Genomic DNA, 26,162 nt, shown 5'->3' with positions numbered 1-26,162 from the left:
GCGATCAGCAGGTTATCTCAAGTGCCTATACATAAATGCACGAAGCCTGGGAAACAAGCAGGGAGAACTGGAAGTCCTGGCAAAGTCAAGGAATTAGGATGTGATTGGAATAACAGAGACTTGGTGGGATAACTCACATGACTGGAGTACTGTTATGGATGGATATAAACTGTTCAGGAAGGACAGGGAGGCCAGAAAAGGTGGGGGAGTTGCACTGTATGTAAGGGAGCAGTATGACTGCTCAGAGCTCAAGTATGAAACTGCAGAAAAACCTGAGAGTCTCTGGATTAAGTTTAGAAGCGTGAGCAACAAGGGTGATGTCGTGGTGGGAGTCTGCTATAGACCACCGGACCAGGGGGATGAGGTGGACGAGGCTTTCTTCTGGCAACTTGCAGAAGCTACTAGATCGCATGCCCTGGTTCTCATGGGCGACTTCAATCACCCTGATATCTGCTGGGAGAGCAATACAGCAGTGCACACACAATCCAGGAAGTTTTTGGAAACTGTAGGGGACAATTTCCTGGTGCAAGGGCTGGAGGAACCAACTAGGGGCGGAGCTCTTCTTGACCTGTTGCTCACAAACTGGGAAGAATTAGTAGGGGAAGCAAAAGTGGATGGGAACCTGGGAGGCAGTGGCCATGAGATGGTCGAGTTCAGGATCCTGACACAAGGAGGAAAGGAAAGCAGCAGAATACGGACCCTGGACTTCAGAAAAGCAGACTTTGACTCCCTCAGTGAAGTGATGGGCAGGATCCCCTGGGAGAATAACATGAGGGGGAAAGGAGTCCAGGAGAGCTGGCTGTATTTTACAGAATTCTTTTTGTGGTTACAGGGACAAACCATCCCGACGTGTAGAAAGGATAGTAAATATGGCTGGTGACCAGTTTGGCTTAACAGTGAAATCCTTGCTGATCTTAAACACAAAAAAGAGGCTTACAAGAAGTGGAAGATTTGACAAATGACCAGGGATGAGTATAAAAATATTGCTCGGGCACGTAGGAATGAAATCAAAAAGGCTAAATCACACCTGGAGTTGTAGCTAGCGAGAGATGTTAAGAGTAATAAGAAGGGTTTCTTCAGGTATGTTGGCAACAAGAAGAAAGCCAAGGAAAGTGTGGGCCCCTTACTGAATGAGGGAGACAACCTAGTGACAGAGGATGTGGAAAAAGCTAATGTACTCAATGCTTTTTTGCCTCTGTCTTCACGAGGTCAGCTCCCAGACTGCTGCGCTGGGCAGCACAGCATGGGGAGGAGGTGGCCAGCCCTCGGTGGAGAAAGAAGTGGTTCGGGACTATTTAGAAAAGCTGGATGTGCAGAAGTCCATGGGGCCGGATGCGCTGCGTCCGAGAGTGCTAAAGGAATTGGCGGATGTGATTGCAGAGCCATTGGCCATTATCTTTGAAAACTCATGGCGATCGGGGGAAGTCCTGGATGACTGGAAACAGGCTAATGTAGTGCCCATCTTTACAAAAGGGAAGGAGGAGGATCCTGGGAACTACAGGCCAGTCAGACTCACCTCAGTCCCTGGAAAAATCATGGAACAGGTCCTCAAGGAATCCATTCTGAAGCACTTGGAGGAGAGGAATGTGATCAGGAACAGTCAGCATGGATTCACCAAGGGCAAGTCATGCCTGACTAATCTAATTGCCTTCTATGACGAGATAACTGGCTCTGTGGAGTTTTGGGCCCCACGCTACAAGAAGGATGTGGAGAAATTGGGGAGAGTCCAGCGAAGGGCAACAAAAATGATGAGGGGTCTGGAACACATGACTTATGAGGAGAGGCTGAGGGAACTGGGATTGTTTAGTCTACGGAAGAGAAGAATGAGGGGGGATTTGATAGCTGCTTTTAACTACCTGAAAAGTGGATCCAAAGAGGATGGTTCGAGACTATTCTCAGTGGTAGCAGATGACAGGACAAGGAGTAATGGTCTCAAGTTGCAGTGGGGGAGGTTTAGGTTGGATATTAAAAAAACTTTTTCACTAGGAGGGTGGTGAAACACTGGAATGCGTTACCTAGGGAGGTGGTGGAATCTCCTTCCTTAGAAGTTTTTAAGGTCAGGCTTGACAAAGCCCTGGCTGGGATGATTGAGTTGGGATTGGTCCTGCTCTGGGCAGGGGGTTGGACTAGACACCTCCTGAGGTCCCTTCCGACCCCGATATCCTAGGATTCTACGATCATTTGGCCAACAACATGCAGCAAAGCACCCAGCTAAGTTGCAGGAATGCTCTACAAGCCACTCCTCAATTGTCCAGAGACACCAGCGTATCTCCCCAGCCCTCAGCCTTGCACCTCAGAAATGTACCATCTCACACGGCTCACGGCCTGCTCTTGAAAAGCGTAAGCTCATTAATGAGCTCGCCACTTCATCAAAAATAAAGGGGACATGCACCAGCCTTTGTCATGTGAGCAACTTTCCCAAGCACTTTGGACAAACTCAGGAGTAAGTATCAAATATTAAAATAAGTTTATTAACTACAGAAAGTTAGATTTTAACTGAGTATAAGTGTTGGTCACAGAGGTCAAAAGTGGTTACGTAACAAATGGAAATAGACTCCCAGTCTGAACTCTAATTTGAATATACTAAGCAAGAATTGGATCAAACAGCTTTTCTCACTCACTGGTTGCTCCAGGCAATGTTGAGTTCTTAATACACAGACTGAATTCCCTCTCAGCCTGGGACCAATCTCCGCAGTTCAAATTCTGAGTCTTCCAGACAATCTTCCAGGTGTTGAGATTAGGGAAGAGACAGGCCACGTGGGGGTGCCTTTGACTCTCATTTATGTTTTTTCTCCAGGTGCTAGGTAGATTCTTGCTGTGATGCTGGGGTTAGTTAGCCCCCAATATGGAGCAGCAGTTTGCCTCCTGCACCTTGTGGTAGGCGTGCCACAGCTCCTTCACTTTGACCCTGCACTGCAGTGTGTCCCTGTCATGGCCCCTTTCTATCATGCATCATGAAATCTGTGTGTGCACCTCGGGAGTTACACCGCAGAAAGCTGCTTTCCTGTGCAGAAACTTGCCCGTGTAGACAAGGCCGTAGAGGGCTTACATAAAACCCAAGACTGGTCATAGACTGGGTCAGACCAATGCTCCATCAAGCCCAGCGTGCTACCTAACAGTGACCAGTGCCAGATGCATTGGAGGGAATGAACAGAACAGGCTTGTTGACCTGCAAGGTGAGGGTCTTTCACCTTTATATTTAACTTCATTGTTGTCGATTCCTACTTATCCTATATCTTACCACCCCTCCCCTGAGGTCTCTGGGCAAATCAGGTGTGAACCACTCCTTTGACACAGACGTGTCCCAATCCAGCTGAATTGAGGCAGACTTTGGGCCAGTGTCAGTTTGGAAAAGGCCTGCTTCGCCCAGCAGGTTTCTCAAAGTATCCGTTGCTGTGAACCGCATGCCGTGTGGATGTGCGAACCCCAAAGATAGCAAACATGAAAAAAACACAAAGCCGGTTCTGAGGTTTCCAGAGCCAGGCCTGAGGGTTAAAGAGCTGTGCTCAAAAGGAGAAGGGGCCTCAGCACCTATAAAAATAACTGGTTGCAAAAACAAAACAAAAATTACATGAAAAAAACGAACCGAACAACAACCACCCAGAAAAGCTCCCATCACACGCCCATCACCATTGTAGATCTTGACATCTCCTGCCTAAGGTGACATCTTTGCTTTGCGAACAAGAGCCCTGGGGAACTCTCTGGCTGTTCCCCTCTCACTGGGGAAAAGGTTCCACATCTTGTCTCAAGTAATTTTCCTCCCAACAGAAGATTTATTTTCAAATTTATCCAAATAAATTCCATTTGAAATAGAAATCATTCCAGTCTATACTGGGTCTCTATTCTCGTACATGCTATTTCTCTCACATGTTCCCCCACTCTCATTCCTTTGGAGTCAGGTTTTAATTGCAGGATTAGCCACCATTTCCTATGTAGTAGGAGGGGGCTAGAAGAAAACCTGAATCATACTGTAACACTGAAAGTGATCACAGAATCAGCCTCTTACGTTACACTAATAAACTTCATGTGTAATTTTCTTGTTGCTGGTAACAATTTATTCAAAGATTACAAACTATAAACCTTTAGGGCAGTTTTCTCTTAATTCCCATTTTCACCCAGTGAGCTCTGTGTGAAGTCACATTCTACCATAACCTAGGAGCCTTCCATTTCTGAGGCTTCATTTCTCCCTGGGTCTTCTCCCAGAAGTGTGGGTGGAAGGGGTCTCACGCTACGTGGGAAGGCTGCATCGTGAGAAAAACCACCTGTGCTCTACTTTCACACTTTCTAATCTTTCAGAGTAGCAGGAGGCGGAGAAGTGAGACAAAGGCATTAGACTCAAGAGCAAAACTAAGAGACCAAACCACAGACTCTGGACTCAGCATTCATGTATCCTGCAGTCTGAACTTGGAATCTGTTACATTCCCTCATTGGCTACCATCATTTAACCAACACGGAAGTGCTTCTTGTCCAGCAAGGCAGCCACTTTGGGACCCATAGGCATGGGATGGCTCTGAAGGAATCAGCTGTTTGTCTCTGTGCTTCAGGAAACTTTGGATCCAAATGGTAAAAGACAGTTGTTCCCAGTTTCATCACGGCATCCTGTAGAAGTGTGAGCAATGCCACTTCACTAGGGAGCAGCGTTCTAAAAACAGTTTACCTCGGACACAGGTCACCAGAGCGTCCATCTCTGGGGTGAAAATCAACCACTCGCACCTGTCATTTCTACCTGAGTTCTTGTCAAATCTTTGACCTGAGTTGTAGCAATTTTACACTTCTCTGCTGTAGAATTCTTCACCAACCACACAACATACCAGCAGCGATACTGAGGTATAACTCCCCCAAATATGCCCTTTTGTTTCTTTAACCTGGTGGCACAGATTTAAATAAGGGACTAAATTCAGGTGCGGCTTAGAATCCCTGTAAGACACCAAATGTCAGGTATCTACTCAAAATGGGTGTCTTTCTGCAGCTCCATCACATTCCTCATGGATTTCATTTCCTACACATTTACAGCATGTCCCAGGAGTGAGCTGAACAGAAATGTCACTTCCATTTTTCCCATCTCTACCTAGATAGGGATTGCATTTCCCAAATAGGCAACATGCACCTGATTAGGAAGGGGAGATCTTCAGGAGCAACCTCCTGCAGGGCATGGGCCACAACTGCTTTGGGAGGCAAATGAATGGGTGTTTGGCTTAGTTCCAAATCATTTACTAGAGAATCCTCTTCCCAGCCCCTTCGGGAAATATTGACCTTTCCAATTGAACAACAGGGGGATTGGGATGGCGATGGAGAATCCCTCTGATTTACCCGATGTTCTTCTGTTGTTACAGAGGGGAAAAGACATTTTTCTCTATCCCTTCCCTGTTCCTGCTCTTTGCTATACTTCAATATATTTTAAAGGGAGGAAAACGGTAGTAAAAATATCCGCCTTCAGGAAAACCTGAAGCAACAGTGCTCTGATGAACTGTGACAACTGGGAATGAAACAATATGTTCCTGGTGGGGGAACTTGATGACTAACAATTGTTTTTAAATGGGGGAACAGTATAACTGTGATGGTCAGGGTTTGTTTAGACTAGGAAAAGTGACGGAGTTTAGGTCAGGTCAAGGGGAAAGCTAATGCCAACCACTGCACCTCGGCTGCATCTGCACGACAACTGTAGTTGTCTTTTAACACGAAGATCACTAACTTGAGCAGCCAACGCCATGTGCAGTCCTAGTGGATGTACGGCACGGGTAGTTTTTGACTCAGAGTAGCTTGTTGGGAACAAACCTCTCTCCCCCACCTGGAGCTGATGAACATTCCTGACTGGAGGGACACACGCTCCTTCGACTCAAAAGGAAAGGAGTTGATAGAAAAGATCACAGGACTGACCCCAAAGAAGGGTGAGCTGCAAAAGGCAGAAGCAGGCAACTCATCTGCGGGAGCTGAGTAACCACGGTGAAGATGGGGCTCAGATCACTGAGTGGGAATTAGCAAATGTGATTTTTTTAAAAAAAACCACCTTTGGCCAGCCCTAGTCAAGGCATTTGTTACAGATCACTCCCATGTGGATTTTCTGATGTCTAATAAGGGTTGAGCGCTGATTGAAGCTTTTCCCACACTCAGAGCATGTGTAGGGCGTCTCTCCTGTGTGGATTCGCTGATGTGTGATAAGGGCTGAGCTTTGATTGAAGTGTTTCCCACACTCACAGCATCCATAAGGTTTCTCACCCGTATGGATTCTCCGATGTATGATAAGGTATGAGCTCCGATTGAAGCGTTTCCCACACTCAGAGCATCGATAAGGTTTCTCACCCGTGTGGATTCTTCTATGTGTGCTCAGTACAGAGCTCTGATTAAAGCTTTTCCCGCACTCACAGCACATGTAGGGGGTCTCTCCTGTGTGCGTTCTCTGATGTGTGATTAGGGTAGAGCTCTGATTGAAGCTTTTCCCGCACTCAGAGCATGTGTAGGGTCTCTCACCGGTGTGGATTCTCTGATGGGTGGTAAGGGCTGAGCTATAACGGAAGCGTTCCCCACACTCAGAGCATGTGTAGGGTGTGTCTCCCGTGTGGATTCGCTGATGTGTGATCAGGTTTGAGCTCCGATTGAAGCTTTTCCCACACTCAGAGCATGTGTAGGGCCTCTCTCCTGTGTGGATTCGCTGATGTGTGATGAGGGCTGAACTATCAATGAAGCGTTTCCCACACTCAGGGCATCCATAAGGTTTCTCACCCTTGTGGATTCGCTGATGCGCAGTAAGGGCTGAGCTATAACTGAAGCTTTTCTCACACTCAGAGCATGTGTAGGGCCTCTCTCCTGTGTGGATTCGCTGATGTGAGAGGAGGGATGAACTGTCAATGAAGTGTTTCCCACACTCAGGGCATCCATAAGGTTTCTCACCCGTGTGGATTTTCCGATGTGTAATAAGGTGTGAGCTCTGCTTGAAGTGTTTCCCACACTCAGGGCAGCCATAAGGTTTCTCATCTATGTGGATTCTCTTATGTGCAATGAGGTGTGAGCTCCGCTTGAAGCATTTCCCACACACACTGCATGCGTAAGGTTTCTCACCCGTGTGGATTCTCTGATGTGTGAGAAGGTCAGAGCTCCCTTTGAAGCTTTTCCCACACTCAAGGCACGTGTAGCGTGTTCCTTCCAAGTTCATTCTCTCACGTGTAATAAGGTCTGACTGGCTACTGAAGTTTTCCTCTGGCCTCTGCTGACTCTCACAGCCTTTTGTTTTTTCTGGGCGTGCATAGCTCCCAGAATCATTCCCTTTGGACCTTCCTGAGAACATCCCATGTGCTTCTACTCGCTCAGCATCTTCCTGCTGGGGTTCCTCCTCGTTTTCACTCACCATCCCAACATCTGATGGGAGACAGAGAGAATCCAGACGTAAGTCTCTGCCTGCGCCAGAGAGAAAGGAAATCTCAGAGAGAAGAATGGAAAAAGGGATGAAGAAACCAAAATGTGTACAGGAGAGATCAAACCTATCAGGAGCTGATTTTCCCTTAAACCTTCCCCAGAGGAGAGAAAGGAAGGGATCAGTTCTGGGTCCGTATCTCAGAAGAAATCTCAAGGGACAGCGAGATTGGGGAGGGACCTGCTGCCAGTTAGGGTAGGTGGGAAGCCATGATTGACCTCTGCCTAATGATTCCACATCTGCAGGGAACAATCCTCAACTTGGAGAGCTCACAAGGTCTTTGTACGGCATCCCAAATGTTCCCTGTATTCACCAACAGTTTTGGGGTTGGTTTAACCAATGCCTCACCTGAGAAGGCAGCTCTGGGGAGCACTTTTTTCTCAAAGCCATGAAGGTCTGGGACCCACGGCTCCACCCCTCGTTCCAGCTGCGAGATGACATCAGTTCTGGAAACGGGAAACCCTGCTCAAGGCAAAGAAACCCCAAGGGAGGTCAGTGGAATTTGTGGGATACTTGTCACAAAGAATATTCCATGCTTTTAAGCCCAGCTCACTTTTAAGTAGTAACATCCCAAGGCCGGCTTCCTTGGCTCAAAGTGTCAGGAGATGATTATTATAAATCATATTCATTACCTTAGTGCCTAAGGGCCAACTAACAGTGGGTCCTCATTTTGCTAGGCACAGTACAAACCGAGAAGCGTTGATGGCCCGTGCCCTGAAGAAGTTTCAATCTAAATAGACAAGGCAGACACAGAATGGGGGAAGGGGTAGAACCCACAAGGAGAGTGAACTCCGTGAAGGCAGAGTGACAGATCTGATCAACACAGGCCTATATCTTGAGACTATCGGATTTCATGTTACAACTAGGGCCAGTGTTTTCCGGAAATTGTCGCTAGGACTGCATTTTTTCCTGAAATTACTCTTCGTTTCTGGAATCACCATTAATAACTGGAATTGCTGATCAGAGGGTGGGTGGGGCATGCAAGGTCACAACCCCCCAGATTTATCCCTGGAGACACCCGACTCCTCCCCAGGGCACAGGCTGGCTGCGGTCGAGACTTGCTGCCAATTTCTTCCCTCCTCATACAAGTCTGGGATCAGCAGTGGGACGCCAGGCTCTCTCATCATGCTGCAGAGAGGACGGCACTCACACCTGCTCGCGGCCATGTCCACAGCACCTCTCCCCTGCTCATCTCCCCTGCACACAGCTGGTTCATGCCCCGTCTCTCCAGCGCACAGCTGGCTCTAGGCTCTCAATGCCCAGTGTCTGGGCCCCACCTCCCCCACACAGCTGGCTCCTGTCCCCTCCCCCCAAGGCACTTTCAGGCTTTAAAGGATTAGATATTGCTCACGTTTCTCAATTACTCTGTTTTCATTGCCTGCAAACTCTTGCCCTAATTATGACTGTTATCTGTATATCTAAGCCAGGCCTTGAAAGCATGAATTCTTCACAGACTATGATGCCGAGATGCGCCAGATGATACCAGGAAGGGCTGCGGGATGGGTTTCCTGTGCAATCTGGTATCACTACGGGGTGATGAATGCCAGATCTCAAGGTTAGTTATGCAGAGCTCCACCTTTTGAAGCTTTACCCAACACAGAAAGGGGTAGTGACGGATTTCCCCTCATTCAGGAGACTGAAGACGACAGACTTTTGGGGGAGAAACAGCTGAGTTTGAGCTGACTGAGGGGGGTCTTTCTGGGCTACAAACTCACAGGACCTGATAACCACCAAGAGGTAACCCTTTAAGAAAGGTTTTAATACACTTTGGAACCGATTAGGGATTCCCATGAGGACCGCTGAGGGAATGAAGGTAAATATGCATTTGAATGCTCTTCTTGTTTTATGAGAAAGGGAACAGGAAGGGCAGGGATATCACTGAATGCAGGATCTCAGCAGTACTAGATGTCAGGATAGCATCATACTGCAGCCCACTGGAAAGCATAATCCCAACTACACATATAAAATGATGGGGTCTAAATGAGCTGTTTCCACTCAACAGAGGGATCTTGGACTCACTGTGCACAGTTCTCTGAAAACATCAACTCAGTGTGCCACGGCAGTCAAAAAGCAAAGAGAATGTTGGGAATCATTCTGAAATGGATAGATAATAAAACAGAAAATATCATATCGCCTCTATATAAACCCATGGTACACCCACATCTCGAATACTGCGTGCAGATGTGGTTGCCCCATCTCAAAAAAAGATAGATTGGAATTGGAAAAGGTTCAGAAAAGGGCAACCCAAATGATTACAGGTATGAAACTCTTCTGTATGGGGAAAGATGAAAAAGACTGGGACTTTTCAGCTTGGAAAAGAAGCAAAGGGGGGATATGAGAGAGGTCGATAAAATCAAGACTGCTCTGGAGAAAGTAGATAAGGAAGTGTTACTTAGTCCTTCTCATAACACAAGGACTAGGAATCACCCAATGAAATTATTAGGCAGCAGGTTTAAAAGAAACAAAAGGAAGTATTTCTTCACACAATGCACACTCAACCTGGGGAACTCCTTGCCAGAGGACGTTGTGAAGGCCAAGATTATAATAGGGTTACAAAAAAAAAAAAAAAACCACCATGAGAAATCTATCGAGGACAGGTCCGTGAATGGTTATGAGCCAGGATGGGCAGGGATGGTGTCCCTAACTTCTGTTTGTCGTAAGCTGGGAATGGGTGACAGGAGATGAATCACTTCATGATTCTCTGTTCTGTTCATTCCCTCTGGGACACCTGGCACTGGTCACTGTCGGAAGACAGGACACTGGGCTAGATGCACCTTTGGTCTGTCCCAGTGTGGCCGTTCTTAAAGACTAGGGAACCTAGTGAGTCCAGTGCAATGGGAGGGAGTAGGAAAATCCCTGGGTGTGGAGAACACTGGGAAATTAGAAACTATCATTCAGAAGCAACAGACTCTAAATAGTCTAGAAAAGCAGAATGTGAAAAATAAGAATTAGAATCGGGGTCATGTGACTTCAGGAATGAGGGACTCAAAAAACCAAGTCTGCAGAGAAGAGAGATTGTGGCTATTGCACATGGGGATGGGGGGAGCAACTCTCCAGGTCTCAAGGATTTTCACCAGCAACCTAGGCCATTTTCCCATGCACGGGGGCAATCCGGAGCGGTGAGGAGTTGTGTCATCTGTAGTCCTGGGTGAGTTTCAATGTTCTGCTGCTGGAGCTCCCTTGTCTGGATTCCCCCCGCCAGCATTCAAGGACGCCCCGAGTGTCTGTGTGATCAGTAACCCTGGACCAGCAGCCCTGACTCCAGCAGCCTGCTTCTTACACCCCAAGCACATTCTGGTCTGGGTGGAGAAGACTCAGGGTTTGAGAGAAGGCCGGGGTAGGAAGCTTCTGTTCGTTATGCTGGACCTAACCCCCCCGTTTTACTTGTGCAAACAGGAGATATTGGACACTGTGCGGCACTGCCCCTGTGCTCTGTCCCCACAGTGTTCTGCAGCCGGGGAGGGTCTCTGGTCGTGTGTGTGTCACTGGCACGCTGGGGTGATGCTGGAACAGGACAGAGCAGAGGTGGCATTGCAGGGGTGGGGTGAACCTCATCTCTTCATTTCCCCCTCCAAGAACCGAGGGGACGGGAACCCTTACCCAGCGAGGTCACATTCTCATAGGTCTCCTGCATGACGTCTCTGTAGAGGGCTCTCTGAGCGGGGTCCAGCAGAGCCCCCTCTTCCCTGGTGAAATACACAGCCACCTCCTCGAAGGTCACAGACCCCTGAAAGAGCAAGAGCCACACACTCAGGATCTGCTGCCCCACTCACAGCCCCACTATTTGTGGGGGAGAGGAGCCAATCAAACGGAAACTCTGGGTGGATCGCAGTCAACAGAGTCCCACCCCCACCCCACTCAGAGCACCCAGGAAACACCAGGGTGAGGGACGAAGAGAGAGCCCCTCCTCTCTCCCAGCAGATCCATCACACACCTACTAGCCACAGACTGATACAGGAGATGCTGCCCCGAGCAGGGTCTAGGGAGAGATCTCTTGTCGGAAGCCCAACACCCTCCTCCTTGTCAGGAGCTGGATATGAGGCAGGGGAATCTCCCCTAAGCCTGACTGGTGGCTGCCCCCTTCATATTTCAAGGCAACCGCTGGTTCGTTGGCTCAGACTCCAGCACTAGGAGTCTGGGCCTTTTTCCCAGCCCCATGTAGCTCGGTTATTTTCTGTTCACCAAATTGGAGCATTTCCACCTCCCAACCTCATGGGTCTCTTCCTCAAATCTAGGCCACTTATTAAACAACTCCCAGCAGGTCTGCCACCCCCTGGCCTCCTCCCTTTCTCCACCCTGTGCATTTCCTGCCCCGCTCCAACCTCCAAACCAGACGGTGCAAACCTTCCCCTCTCCGGCGTATTTGCTGTCCCTCTCCCTCCTGCAGGAACAAATCAGAACCCCCCCAATAATCCCTACCTGAGCTGGCTCCTCTGCACCCATGTCGCTCCCCTGTCCCGTGGGAGGACGGGATGAACCGGAACGAAAGGTGAGCGTCGTTCTGCAGCCTGGCCGGGCGAGAAGGGCCGTTGTGGAGGTTTAGGAACGGGCATTAGTTCATTTCACATCACGCTTCCCCCAGGCTCTTTCCCTGCAGAGCGAGATCCTAGATTCTGCCGTGCTGAGAAAATGCTCAGTCTCTTTATTACAGCAGAGACCTGGCCCCTCCTGCCAGGCTAAGCCCACAGACACATTTTTTAAAAACTCTTTTATCCCACGGACCCTTTCAGTCTCTCCGTCTCCTTTTCCCTGTGCCCTCTCCATGCCTGTCTGCTGGGAAACTCTCATTCCTGGGTTGTTTGCTCCCCCATGGCTGGATTTGCTCCTGCAAATGGGAGGAGAAATGGGGTGGGGGGCTGTTTGTGTAGAGTCATTTTATAGTCCCTCACTGCCTGCCTGGGATTTCCCCATTGCCTGCCGAGGACCCCCACCTGCCCTCCACCACGATCTGCCAGGCCATTTGCCTGGGACCCCCTCCTCCTCCCAGCAGGACCCCCTGACGCTTTACAGGAGGACCCCTCGCTCTGCGCCAGGGACCGCCCCACCACAGCTCTGTGCACTGGGCATGGCAATGGTCCCAAGAGCCAGCTGGGCAATCCCAGACAGAGCCCCTGGCACAGCACCAGGCAGCATCTACCCCCTGCCCCACCTCCCCAAGACACCCCCCCACCCCCACTGGTCTGCAGACAACAGGCCCCCAGCGATACCCACCTCCAGGACCCAGAGCCTTAGGGCTGGGCACATCAGAACTACCCCCCGAAACACCAAACCCTCCAGAACCCACCAACCTGACTAGGGTCCCCCCTGCCCAGCCACCCAGAGGCCTCCCCTTACGACAATGCCCCTTCAGCTCCCGCTGCAATCTCCCCACACAGACATGCACCCCCCCAGCAACAGTGTTCCCTTGCAGTGTCTGATAAGTGGATAGAAAGTTATCACCACCTCTTGCTGGCCAGTCACACAGGCAGGGGGAGCTCGGGGGGGACGCTTCTTTAACAGAAGGGAAGCCATGGAGGGCCAAAATAAGTAAGAAATTTCCATACTCTGTCACTAGCAAATAATGGCCACCGTGGATCCACCCCACAGGTGGCTACATCTTTGCACTGCGGGAAGCCACCCCTCACGGAGACCCTTTGTTATGGGGTTTGGGATACTTCTGGACCCACGCTGCACTCAGAGGGACCTCCCCATCCCGTGCCAGCTGGAGAAAAGGAAAGGGTCCAGACAACTCTCCTGTTACCAGCCGGGAACCACCGATCCCCCAAACAGGGGCAGGCCTCTGGCTTTGATGGGTTTTGAATATATGGCTAGTCTCTTTTATCAGCAAACATTTTTAATAGAGATAAAGGAGGGAACAAATGATTCTCAAAGGAGAGGGAAAGACGATCATTGTTGCCGGGGAGTTAATTTCCCAACCAGGACGGAGAAGGACTCAGGGCGACAGGTTCCCCCCAAGGAAGGAGAAGTTGCTGGGATTTAGAGACATGGGGAACAGCCCCAAACCCGAGAGGATTTTTAATTGACATTTGATAATGACATAGTAAGAGGGAAACCTGAGATTTCAGATCAGTGTTCAGAAATGAAAGAGAAAGGGTGGAAATCTGAGGGACTTTGGATTCATTTATGCAAATGCTAGAAAGGAAAGTGGAAAATGAGAGGGATTTTATCGCAGTCGTTGATAGGAGGTAAAAGCTGAGTGTATTTCCCACCACTATTTGGTCAATGAATAGAGCGGAAATGGGCAACATTGGAAAACGTTATATATCCATATTCAGGAATCTGAGAAAAGGTGTAAATCTGAGAGTTTCTTCGTAATTTATAATTACAGAGACAGGGAAAGCTCTCAGGGGCATATTCAATTAGAAGTAGACAACTAGAGTAAAAGTGGGGCAAACGTTGAGGGTATTTTGTTTCAATCTTTGAGACGTACAGAGAAAACGTGTCACAAACTACGCAACTGAGAACATGGGATAAACGCCAAGACCGGGGGGGATTTTATGTGGCTATTAAATAGCTAGCTGGAAAAGGGGGACCGTTTGTCATATAAAATCCAGCCTGTCCAATACATAAAGAGAAAGTGATGGTCCCCCCGACTGCCCCCTTCACCTGGGCAGCAGGGAGCCCTCTGAGGGGCTGATCGAAGGGGGGGTGGTGTAGGGCTACCTGGGGGAGGGGAGGGGGCAGCAGTGGGGGATCGGCAGGTGGGGGGCAGGTGGGGGCTGGGGGCAGCGGTGCTGCAGTTGGGGGGCAGCAAGTGGGACTGGGAAGCCGGGATCGGGGGCAGCCCCGGGGGGACACGGGCCCCTCCCTTCCCCGCCCCGGCAGAGACCCGGCGTCTCCTCCCACCCCCACGCCGGGGGCAGCCAGGTTGGGGGATGGCTCCGGGCTACAACTTCCCCCGACACCGGGACAAATCGCTGCGGATAAAACGGGGGGGGGGGGGGGGGCGGATCAAACGGGGGGGTCCCGCCCACCGCCCCCCCCCGCACGGGAGGAGAGTTTCAATGGACATGTGAGGAGGAGGGAGAGACGAGGGGGGGGGGATCAGGGGAGACGAGAGAGCGGATCAGTGGGGGGGGAGGGGGGAGTTTACAGCCACGTGGGAGCTACCGAGAGAGAAAAGGGGAGAACTGGGGGGCATTTGTGCCCGGGGGGGGAAGGGGCACAAACAGGGACAGGATCCAAAAAACTCCCCCCCGCCCCCCACTTCCCCCCCTGGAATTACCTGGCTGCACAGAGACAGTTCAACCCCCCCCCGCAACTCCGGCTTCTCCCCCCCTCACCCCCAAGGGACCCCCCCCGCCGTGTCCCAGTCTCTGCCCCCCCCCCCAATCCCAGCAGTGCCGGGGGCAGAGAGTCACTTTGCTGCGCCCCCCACCAGCGCTCCCCCCGCCCCGCGGGGTCTCCCACTTGCGGGGGCGGGCAGAGCCCGGGGCTGGTCCCAGCTGGAGAAAGCCCCCCCCGGCCGGGCACGGGGGGTCAATGACGGGCCCCCCCAGCACAGACCCCAGGGGGGAGCCGCAGCTGCTGCTCCGAGAGACTCGACACGAGGCAGCTCCAGGGGGTGGGGCCTGGAGCAGACCGGGGGCGGGGCAGCGCCTGGGGGCGGGGCCTGGAGCAGACCGGGGGCGGGGCAGTTCCTGGGGGCGGGGCTCGGGCCCAGACCAGACGCTGCTGCTGCCCCCGTGGGACCCGGGAGCCCGGGCTGGGCAGCTGCGGCTCCCCCCTGGGGTCCCTGCTGGGGGGGCCCGTCATTAACCCCTCCGTGCCCGGCCTGGGGGGGGTTCTCCAGCTGGGACCAGCCTCCTGGGCAGCCCCGGGCTCTGCCCGCACCCAGCCGGAGCCCCCCGATGAGCGGTAGACCCCGGTTGGGGGGGGAGCGCTGGGCGGGGGGGGCAGGAAAGTGACTCTCTGCCCCCGGCCCCGGGGAGAAGCCTCGGAGCTGCCTCAGCCCCAGCGGAGCCGCCGCAGGCTGGGGGAGAAGAACAGAAAGTGAAGAGAGAAGGGGAAAAGAGAGCCCCCCCGTCCCCTCTCTGCCTCCCCCCTTCCACCCCACCATCCTGTCCAGGGGCATCCCGAGGCGGATGCAGAATATGCGGCTGTGTAGGGCACCCTGAACTCTGGGGCACCAAATTGCCCCACATTTCACGGGGCCCCTGGCAGCTGCCTGCTGCAGATGTGGCCCCCCCCCGCAGCTCCGGCAGCCAGCCCCATCCCCTGGCCAGCCCCCCGGCCCGTGGGCTGCACCCACTGCCTGGGGCAGGGCTGTCCCGAGGGGGGCGTGGGGCCCGAGACAACACCCTCCACCCTGCCTCTTCGTCCTCTGCCCCCAGCCACCCCCATCCAACCTGTCCCCCGCCAAGCCTCTTCCCCCAGCCACGGACCCAGCCCGGAGGACAGGCAGGGGGCCTGCCCTGGCAGCAGGGGTGGGGCCGGACCCCGCAGTCACCAGCAATGGTGGGACGTGGAGCGACCCCGCCCCAGCCCACTCCCCTGTGCCCTCTCCCAGCCGCCTCCCTCCGCTTCCCGCGGCTGGGGAGTGCGGGGGCAGTCCTTCCCCCTCCCGCAAGGGACCCGGCTGGGGTAGGGGGACCGGAGTGGGCTGGGGATGGGGCTGGGTCGCTCCGCGTCCTGTGACTGCTGCCAGGCCCTCGCTCCTCCCCCGGGCTGCTCTGGGCCCCGTGAGGCCCCCCAAAGTTGCCCACCACACCTCCTTCCTCTCTGGCCCCGCAGGGCTCTCGCGCAGCCCAGACCCTCCCTAGGGCGGGGGAGCAGGTATTTGGGCTGCGTAGGGCACCCTACACGGTAGTGATGCCCCTGATCCCATCTCCCTGGGCTCCCTCTGTGCTGGTGCCACGGGGGTGACACTGGAGTTCGTGGGGTGGGGGGTTGACATTTCCCCTGTGAGGCCCCTCAGGCAGCACTGGGTCTCCCCTTTTTAGTGGGGGGAAGTTGGGCAGGAGGCAGAGGTGTTTCCCCGTAAAGGGCCATTTGGTTTTGGTGACTGGTTGTGGCCTCGGTCACGTGTCCCCGGACCCAGGGTCATGGGCCGTCTGTGGAACAGGGAAGCTCTGGCTTTCCCTGGGTGCTGTCGAGTGGTCGCCAAGCGGTCGACCGCAATCGCTGGTGGTCGAGCGGGGCTGCGGCTAAGGCAGGCTCCCTGCCTACCCCGGCCCCGCACTGCTCCCAGAAGCGGCCAGCACAGCCCTGCGGCCTTGTGGGGCGGGGGGGCGGGGGTCTCGGCGTGCTGCTCCTGCCTGTAAGCGCTGCCCCCGCAGCTCCCATTGGCTGGGAATGGGGACCCGTGGCCAATGGGAGCTGAAGGGGTGGTGCTGGCAGAGAGGGGCAGCGCACAGAGCCACAGGAGGGCGTTGGTCCCTTCCCCCAACCCCTGCCCTTGCCTGGTGAAATTGAGTGAGGGTGGGGGAGAGCGAGCAAAGGGGGGAGCGGGGCAGGGCTATGGGGGAAGGGGCGGGGTAGATCCTGGGTTGGCCTTCAATTCAAAACATATATATATAGCTTTGGCACAAAGCAGGAATCTTTTGTGTCTTTCCTTGGGAAAAGCCCCAGGTTTAAGATGGATTCCCATACCAGGTGACATGGTCACCTGTCCTGTGAGACCCCAAGCCTTCATTCTTCCCGGCCTGACTCACAGGAAGGCTTCCAAGTAGACAGAGCCATCTACACTCAATTGTCCTGGTTGATGGGAGCCATCAAGATTCCAGACCACCATTAAAGGCCCACACTTTGCATAATTACAACAGGACCTCAGAGTTATATTTCTAGTTTCAGATACAAGAATGGTACATTCATACAAATAGGATGACCACACACAGTAGATTATAAGCTTTGTAACGATAACTTACAAGAGACCTTTTGCATGAAGCATCTTCCAGTTACATTATATTCACACTCATTAGCATATTTTCAACAAATCACATGGAGTTCAACGGGTTTGTGAACGGGTTTCACTGCGGCACCTGGGAGCCATTGAGTTTCAAGTTCAGGCTTTGGAGTTGGCTGCTGGGAGGTAGAATCCTGTGCCTGCCGCTTGGCTTCCCAGGGATGGCTACTTGCAGCCCAGGAGAAGAAGGACGGTTCCGGGTGAAAGGAAGAGAAGCAAAGCTATGGGAGGCAGTTTGGGTGTGGGGTGCAGGTTCTGGGCTGGGGCAGAGGACTGGGGTGTGGGAGGGGCTGAGGGGTGTGGGCTATGGGAGGAAATGTGGGTGCAGGGTGTGGGCTCTGCACTGGGGGAGAGGGTTAGGGTGCAGGAGGGGTGGCGCTTACCCCGGGCAGTGCAGCTCCCAAAGCGACCGGCTCACACAACCCTCCGGCAGCACCCCCTAGGTGGGTGGGGCCAAGGGGGGGGTCTCCATGCGCTTCCTCCACAGCTCCCATTGGCCACAGTTTCTGGCCAATGGGAGATGCGGAGTTGGTACTCATGGCAGGGGCCGTGCTTGGAGACACCGCCCCCCAGGGGATGCCGGGACATGCTGGCCACTTCTGGGAGCAGTATGGAGGCAGAAGGGCACCTTCGCGCGGCCGGCACATCCCTGCACACCCACTGCGGGGAGGGGAGCAGAGGCCTCCGTGCCCTCCCTGGGGTGGGGGCAGCGCCCAGAGCTGCCTTCCCTCCCACCCCGGCCAGGGGTGAGCAGAGACGTGCCAGCAGATGGCTGCTTCTGGGGTTGGCCTGGGGCCACCGGCCATGGCATGCGGGCAGCCTGCCTGCCTGAGCCCTGTTGCACTGCTGGCCTGGACTCGGGGGCAGGCTGGGAGATGAGATTTGGCCTGAAGTTTGGGGTCCCCCGTCACTGGGGGGCCCCGTGGCACTACGTGGTTTGTTTCATGGTCAATCCGCTCCTGGCCTGCTCCAGCCTCCGCTCCCCCATCTGCGCTGTTGAAGGGAAGCTTGTCTGCATCTGCCGCGGCCTGTTTCTCCGCGGTAACGGATCCGCGCCCCGTTCTGCAGCCGTAACAGGCTGGGCCGGGACGTCCGCGGTGGAGGGACGGACCCCATTCTCTGCCAGCAACCGGCCCCCTTGTTTTTCTCCTGGATCTTCAAGCCTGGCAGGGGCCTGCAGAGAGACAGGAGCCTGGCCCCTGGGGTCAGGGACCTGCTGAGGCCGAATCCTGCTCGGAAGGTCCCCAGCACTCCTCGCTGGCTGGGCTGAAGTCGAAGGGCGCTGCCATGGGAGGGGAGTGCCTCATCCCCCGGCCTGAGGCATCGGTGCTTCTTTGTCCCCTTCTCCTGCCCAGAGAGGCAGGCAGCTGCTGTGGGGACACGCGAGCGAGGCTCGCAGGATATCGCTCAGCTCGGTCTGGCTGGCAGGGGCCTTCCAGCTCAGCCTGGCCTTGGCCCCCATTGCGCCGCGCTCGGCCAGCCGCGGGAGGAGGGACTGTGGCTGCCGCTCAGGCTCGGGCCGCGTGGCCAGGCTTCCCTGGCAGGGGCTGCCAGAGGCAAAGAGCTGGGCACCGTCTACATGGCAGCGGGTGGGAAGGAAGGTGGAGCCTGCGCGTCTCGTGGGGTCTCCCTCGCCACTCAGGCAGAGGCAGCGACAAGGGCCCGGCTGAAGATTTTGCGCTGGGACTGGAGGATTAAGCCTGTGGCCCCGGAGTTCCTGCTCCGACGTGGGGTTTTGTGGTGCCGCCCCCATGGTCGCCCGTCCTGTAGGTCAGCGCTTTGAAGCCAAGGGGAGCGGCCTGGAGGCAGCAAAAGGGGACATTTGCGGGAGCCAGCCGTTCTCAAGGAGCATCCGACATGGATGCCGAGAGGGCCGTTCCCCCTCTGGGCGTGTCCCAGCTTTGTTTTGGTTTGTCAGCATGAAAAGGGGTTTGTTTATGAATCTGACCGTTTTCCAAATCTAACCTTCCCTGCTGTGCCAGGATAGAGGGTGGACAAGCCTGGTTTATCTGCACGGGATTATTGCAATCTGAGGCCTCTCTGTCCTTTTCGCTTGCACAGACCAGTTCCGACCCTGAGTGAGGTATGAAGCAACATGCCCACCACTGATCAGCCCGTTTCTCTGGTGCAGCCGTGGACCCCCACAAGTGTGCCTGGAATGCAGAAGTGTTGGGGTCTCCAATTTTTAACCGGGTTAGAAATCCCCCTCCCCCACCAATGATTCCCATCACAGTGCCAGTCCACAGTCCCACTCCTCTCGGCTCCAGTTTTTCAAAGAGCGATGAGTGGAGGTAGGTTTCTCTTCCAGAAACGCTTTCTCTGCCTCAAGACATAATGCAATTGCAAACGAAAAGGGTTCTCTTTTACTAATCACCGGGGCCAGGGGGGTTTATTCAAAGAAAAACTGTAAGGAGAAATATCGACATTCACCAAAAGCTGATACTAAGAAAATGCCAGTTTCTTTTTGGGGGGGGGGTTACAAACTTGTTTGCACCTTTCTTAAATACTAAAATATAGCTAGAAGTATGTTACAGCCAAAATGTCCAAAATATTACAGGATATAGTATGTCTGGTTTTGCCGCAAAATGTTAAAACTAACCAATTTCAACAGGTTTCTCTTGTTGCCGCCAAGCAGAACCGAAGATAAAAGCTTAATACCCTCAATGTGTTTGCATAGACCTGCCTTTCCACTTCATTTGGGTTTCATTTTATTCTATTTTCGTTTGTTATGTTACGTGAAAAAGATATGGCGGTGGATGAAGCTCGTGCTTTCAGACAGTTAACAAAAGTGGAATTGGTGTCACAGGGAAAGGAAGAACCTTGGGTCAATCGTCTGTAACGAACTCATTTGCTGAAACAGAGAACTCAGCAGGGGAGAGCCACGCACCTCCTTACAAAGGATTGTTGTGGGTACCGATTTGAGCAGTTAAGCCCTATATTTCATATAAATAATTAGTAACATGTAAGCCATGTGCCTAATTGGGAGCTCTCTCTTTAAGAGACCAGTTGGTGGGAGGTAGGAGTGATCTGGTCTGGGTCATTGTTGCTAGGCAGATTAAGCACTCCCCATCCAGAAGCTTCCGGAAGTGGGTTTGGTAGTTTTGGGTCTGCGCCAATGGGTTCCCTGGTGCTGGAATCAGACGACAGGAGGGCGAGCAGTCAGGGCAGCTGCTTTGCCCTGTGTGAGCTGGGAGAAGCTGAGCCCAGGAGCAGAAAGCAGGCTGCCGTCCCTAACTCTGACACATTTTGCAGCAGGTTAGTGATCCTGTTAACCCTCGAACAGGGAAGCCTGGGCAATGCTAATTATAGCAATTAAGGGGAAATTGGGAGGGAAAAATAACTTCAATTTAACTGGTTTCAGAGTCCCAGCCGTGTTCGTCTGTATTCGTAAAAACAAAAGGAGGACTTGTGGCACCTTAGAGACTAACCAATTTATTTGAGCATAAGCTTTCGTGAGCTACAGCTCACTTCATCGGATGCATGCAGTGGAAAATACAGTGGGGAGATTTATATACACAGAGAACATGAAACAATGGGGGTTACCATACACACTGTAACCAGAGTGATCAGCTTAGGTGAGCTATTACCAGCAGGAGAGAAAAAACCCTTTTGTAGTGATAATCAAGGTGGGCCATTTCCAGCAGTTGACAAGAATGTGTGAGGAACAGTAGGAGGGGGGAATAAACATGGGGAAATAGTTTTACATTGTGTAATGACCCATCCACTCCCAGTCTTTTTTCAAGCCTAAGTTAATTGTATGCGGTTTGCAAATTAATTCCAATTCAGCAGTCTCTCGTTGGAGTTTGTTTTTGAAGTTTTTTTATTGAAGAATTGCCACTTTTAGGTCTCTAATCGAGTGACCAGAGAGACTGAAGTGTTCTCCAACTGGTTTTTGAATGTTATAATTCTTGACGTCTGATTTGTGTCCATTTATTCTTTTACGGAGAGACTGTCCGCTTTAGCCAATGTACATGGCAGAGGGGCATTGCTGGCATATATCACATTGGTGGATGTGCAGGTGAACAAGCCTCTGATAGTGTGGCTGATGTGATTAGGCCCTAGGATGGTGTCCCCTGAATAGATATGTGGACACAGTTGGCAACGGGCTTTGTTGCAGGGATAGGTTCCTGGGTTAGTGTTTTTGTTGTGTGGTGTGTGGTTGCTGGTGAGTATTTGCTTCAGGTTGGGGAGTTGTCTGTAAGCAAGGACTGGCCTGTCTCCCAAGATCTGTGAGAGTGATGGGTCATCCTTCAGGATAGGTTGTAGATCCTTGATGATGGGTTGGAGAGGTTTTAATTGGGGGCTGAAGGTGACGGCTAGTGGCGTTCTGTTATTTTCTTTGTTGGGCCTGTCCTGTAGTAGGTGACTTCTGGGTACTCTTCCGGCTCTGTCAATCTCACTCACCTGCACATCTACCAATGTGGTATGTGCCATCATGTGCCAGCAAATTTGTTCGTCTCTAAGGTGCCACAAGTCCTCCTTTTCTTTCTGTTGTAACTGTATGCTTTGAATGTTGTTTTGATTGTAGCCAGACTGTTCTGACAGTGAACTCGAACTGTCAGACTGGTCTCCTGCCAGTTGTCAGAGTCTAGGTTCGTCTCTAAGGTGCCACGTCTGCTGGGGTGGGCAGGCATCCTGGAGTCCTTTCTAGAAGAGAACTGGGAACTGAGTTGGGAAAACCAATTTGAAAACCGGAAGCTCAGGTTAAGACTTATTTATTGATAATATTCAATAATCCTTCAATTCCAGTGCCACAATGAATACAATTGCTTCAGTCTGATAAGTTTCCCAAAGGGAAAACTTCACTTCTCTCCAAAGGGAGTTGAGAGAAAGGAGTTTTTCGAGTCCAAGAAAGACAAGGCAGGTGAGGGTAAGAGCTGGTAGAGGACCAACCTCTGTTGGTAAAAGAGAAAAGCTTTGGAGCTAACCCAGAACACTTCTTCAGTTCTGTAGAGCCCGAAAGGTCATCTCTTCCATACACAGCAGTTGGAACGTAAGAGCAGAGATACCGAGTCAGAGCAGTTCATGCAGCCCACTATCCTGTCTCCTGACAGCGGCCAATGCCAGACACCCCACAGGAGACACCCAGGAGTAGGGGCTGCATTTCTGTACCAAACAGTCACTTGAAGGAGGCAGACAAAGGCCTTTAAGATGAGGCATCCACCACTGTCAAAACATCATCTCCCTCCTGCAGGCGACTGACGGGCTGAATTTGTTCCTTGTCCTCCTGGAGTCTTGTCTGCAATCAGCACTATCCAGTCCCTCTGTGTGTAGCAGGAAGAAACACAAATCTTGTCTGAAAAACAAGCTGTCTTTTATTCCTGAGCAATGGATCTTCCTGTTTGTTGTTTCCGGGTCCGGAACTGGTTTAACTGCAGTCACATTGTGTTCCGATTCCAGCTGTGGGAGATGTTTGTCTGATGTTTCTGCACGATGGGGAAATAAAATCTTGAGTCTGTTTTTTTTTTCTCCTGCAGATTCCTTTGCTGTTCCAACGATAAGGACATGAACAAAAGGGAGGCGAAATAAAAATATACCCCAGATTGCAACACAGTTAGGGAAGGAGAAGATCAGGGTTGAGCCAAACGCTTCCAAATAAAAATTGATACTAAAAATTGAGGAGGGGGGAAGAGATCAGGCACGTGTGGATCCCCTTGATCATTGAACTCGGATTGCTAGAAACAAAGTTCAGGCTTTTACATTGTCGAAAAGGAGTTGGGACACCTGCTCTGCTTCAATTATTTGTTCTCTGCCTCTGTCTCTCTCTCCACCCTGCCCTTTCTTTTCTCCCATGTCTCTGCCTGCCTCCTCCTGCTCCCTCCACCCCTGCCCTTTCCCAGGAGCTCTCAGTCTGCAGCAGAGGTCTCCACACTTTTGATGCTCAGGATCACTTTTTGAATTGAAGGCCAACCCAGGATCTACCCCGCCCCTTCCCCCATAGCCCTGCCCCGCTCCCCCCTTTGCTCGCTCTCCCCCACCCTAACTCATTTTCACCAGACGAGGGCAGGGGGTTGGAGGAAGGGACCAACGCCCTCCTGTGGCTCTGTGCGCTGCCCCTCTCTGCCAGCACCACCCCCTCAGCTCCCATTGGCCACGGGTCCCCATTCCCAGCCAATGGGAGCTGCGCGGGCAGCGCTTACAGGCAGGAGCAGCACGCCGAGACCCCCGCCCCCCCGCCCCACAAGGCCGCAGGGCTGTGCTGGCCGCTTCTGGGAGCAGTGCGGGGCCGGGGTAGGCAGGGAGCCTGCCTTAGCCGCAGCCCCGCTCGACCACCAGCGATTGCGGTCGACCGCTTGGCGACCACTCGACAGCACCCAGGGAAAGCCAGAGCTTCCCTGTTCCACAGACGGCCCATGACCCTGGGTCCGGGGACACGTGACCGAGGCCACAACCAGTCACCAAAACCAAATGGCCCTTTACGGGGAAACACCTCTGCCTCCTGCCCAACTTCCCCCCACTAAAAAGGGGAGACCCAGTGCTGCCTTGAGGGGCCTCACAAGGGAAATGTCAACCCCCCACCCCACGAACTCCAGTGTCACCCCCGTGGCACCAGCACAGAGGGAGCCCAGGGAGATGGGATCAGGGGCATCCCTACCGTCTAGGGTGCCCTACGCAGCCCAAACACCTGCTCCCCCGCCCTAGGGAGGGTCTGGGCTGCGCGAGAGCCCTGCGGGGCCAGAGAGGAAGGAGGTGTGGTGCGCCACTTTGGGGGGCCTCACGGGGCCCAGAGCAGCCCGGGGGAGGAGCGAGGGCCTGGCAGCGGCCGCAGGACGCGGAGCGACCCAGCCCCATCCCCAGCCCACTCCGGTCCCCCTACCCCAGCCGGGTCCCTTGCGGGAGGGGGAAGGACTGCCCCCGTACTCTCCAGCCGCGGGAAGCGGAGGGAGGCGGCTGGGAGAGGGCACAGGGGAGTCGGCTGGGGCCGGGTCGCTCCACGTCTCACCATTGCTGGTGACTGCGGGGTCCAGCCGAACCCCTGCTGCCGGGGCAGGCCCCCTGCCTGTCCTCCGGGCTGCGTCCGTGGCTGGGGGCAGAGGCTTGGCGGGGGACAGGTTGGATGGGGCTGAGCCGGGGGGAGAGGACGAAGAGGCAGGGTGGAGGGTGTTGTCTCGGGCCCCACGCCCCCCTCGGGACAGCCCTGCCCCAGGCAGTGGGTGCAGCCCATGGGCCGGGGGGCTGGCCAGGGGATGGGGCTGGCTGCCGGAGCGGGGGGGGGGGGCACATCTGCAGCAGGCAGCTGCCAGGGGCACCGTGAAATGTGGGGCAATTTGGTGCCCCAGAGTTCAGGGTGCCCCACACAGCTGCATATTCTGCATCCGCCTCGGGATGCCCCTGGACGGGACGGTGGGGTGGAAGGGGGGAGGCAGAGAGGGGACGGGGGGGCTCTCTTTTCCCCTTCTCTCTTCACTTTCTGTTCTTCTCCCCCAGCCTGCGGCGGCTCCGCTGGGGCTGAGGCAGCTCCGAGGCTTCTCCCCGGGGCCGGGGGCAGAGAGTCACTTTCCTGCCCCCCCCCAGCGCTCCCCCCCCCACCGGGGTCTCCCGCTCATGGGGGGGCACCGGCTGGGGGCGGGCAGAGCCCGGGGCTGCCCAGGGGGCTGGTCCCGGCTGGAGAAAGCCCCCCCCGGCCGGGCACGGAGGGGTTAATGACGGGCCCCCCCCAGCAGGGACCCCAGGAGGGAGCCGCAGCTGCCCAGCCCGGGCTCCCGGGTCCCACGGGGGCAGAAGCAGCATCTGGTCTGGGCCCGAGCCCCGCCCCCAGGAACTGCCCCGCCCCCGGTCTGCTCCAGGCCCCGCCCCCAGGAACTGCCCCGCCCCCGGTCCGCTCCAGGCCCCGCCCCCAGGAACTGCCCCGCCCCCGGTCTGCTCCAGGCCCCGCCCCCTGGAGCTGCCTCGTGTCGGGTCTCTCGGAGGAGCAGCTGCGGCTCCCCCCTGGGGTCTGTGCTGGGGGGGGCCCGTCATTGACACCCCCCCCCCCCCGTGTTTGGCCGGGGGGGGGGCTTTCTCCGGCTGGGACCAGCCCCGGGCTCTGCCTGCCCCCGCCCCGGTGAGTGGGAGACCCCGCGGGGGGGAGTGCTGGGGGGGCCAGCAAAGTGACTCTCTGCCTCCGGCACGGCTGGGATTGGGGGGGCAGAGACTGGGACACGGCGGGGGGGGTCCCTTGTGGGGTGAGGGGGGGAGAAGCCGGAGTTCCCGGGGGGGGTTGAACTGTCTCTGTGCAGCCAGGAAATTCCCGGGGGGGAAGTGGGGGGCGGGGGGGAGTTATTTGGATCCTGTCCCTGTTTGTGCCCCTTCCCCCCCCGGCACAACTGCCCCCCAGTTCTCCCCTTTTCTCTATCAGTAGCTCCCACGTGGCTGTAAACTCCCCCCTCCCCCCCCCCGATCCGCTCTCTCGTCTCCCCTGATCCCCCCCCCCGTCTCTCCCTCCTCCTCACGTGTCCATTGAAACTCTCCTCCCGTGCGGGGGGGGGGCGGGACCCCCCCCCGTTTGATCCGCAGGGACCCCCCCCCGTTTGATCCGCAGCGATTTGTCCCGGTGTAGGGGGAAGTTGTAGCCCGGAGCCACCCCCCAACCTGGCTGCCCCCGGCGTGGGGGTGGGAGGAGACGCCGGGTCTCTGCCGGGGCGGGGAAGGGAGGGGCCCGTGTCCCCCCGGGGCTGCCCCCGATCCCGGCTTCCCAGTCCCACTTGCTGCCCCCCAACCGCAGCACCGTTGCCCCCAGCCCCCACCTGCCCATCCCACACTGCTGCCCCCTCCCCTCCCCCAGGTAGCCCTACACCACCCCCCTGCCCTCTTCAATCAGCCCCTCAGAGGGCTCCCTGCTGCCCAGGTGAAGGGGGGCAGTGGGGGGGA

At 54.6% G+C, this 26,162-nt stretch overlaps 1 protein-coding gene across 1 annotated transcript in view; it reads right to left on the bottom strand.

The window, feature by feature from the left end:
• The window catches only part of LOC141978952 (uncharacterized), a 189,967-nt gene that overhangs the window by 47,270 nt on the left and 116,535 nt on the right, over positions 1-26,162 (bottom strand). The window contains exon 4 of the mRNA XM_074941352.1: positions 6,053-7,060. Coding sequence (XP_074797453.1) covers positions 6,053-7,060 — 1,008 coding nt within the window. The remainder of the gene's footprint in view (positions 1-6,052; positions 7,061-26,162) is intronic.

Source organism: Natator depressus, chromosome 28, assembly GCF_965152275.1.
Source record: "Natator depressus isolate rNatDep1 chromosome 28, rNatDep2.hap1, whole genome shotgun sequence".
Classification (NCBI taxonomy): domain Eukaryota; kingdom Metazoa; phylum Chordata; order Testudines; family Cheloniidae; genus Natator; species Natator depressus.
Note: the sequence above shows the minus strand (reverse complement) of the source record. Positions and strands in the feature narration are given on the sequence as shown.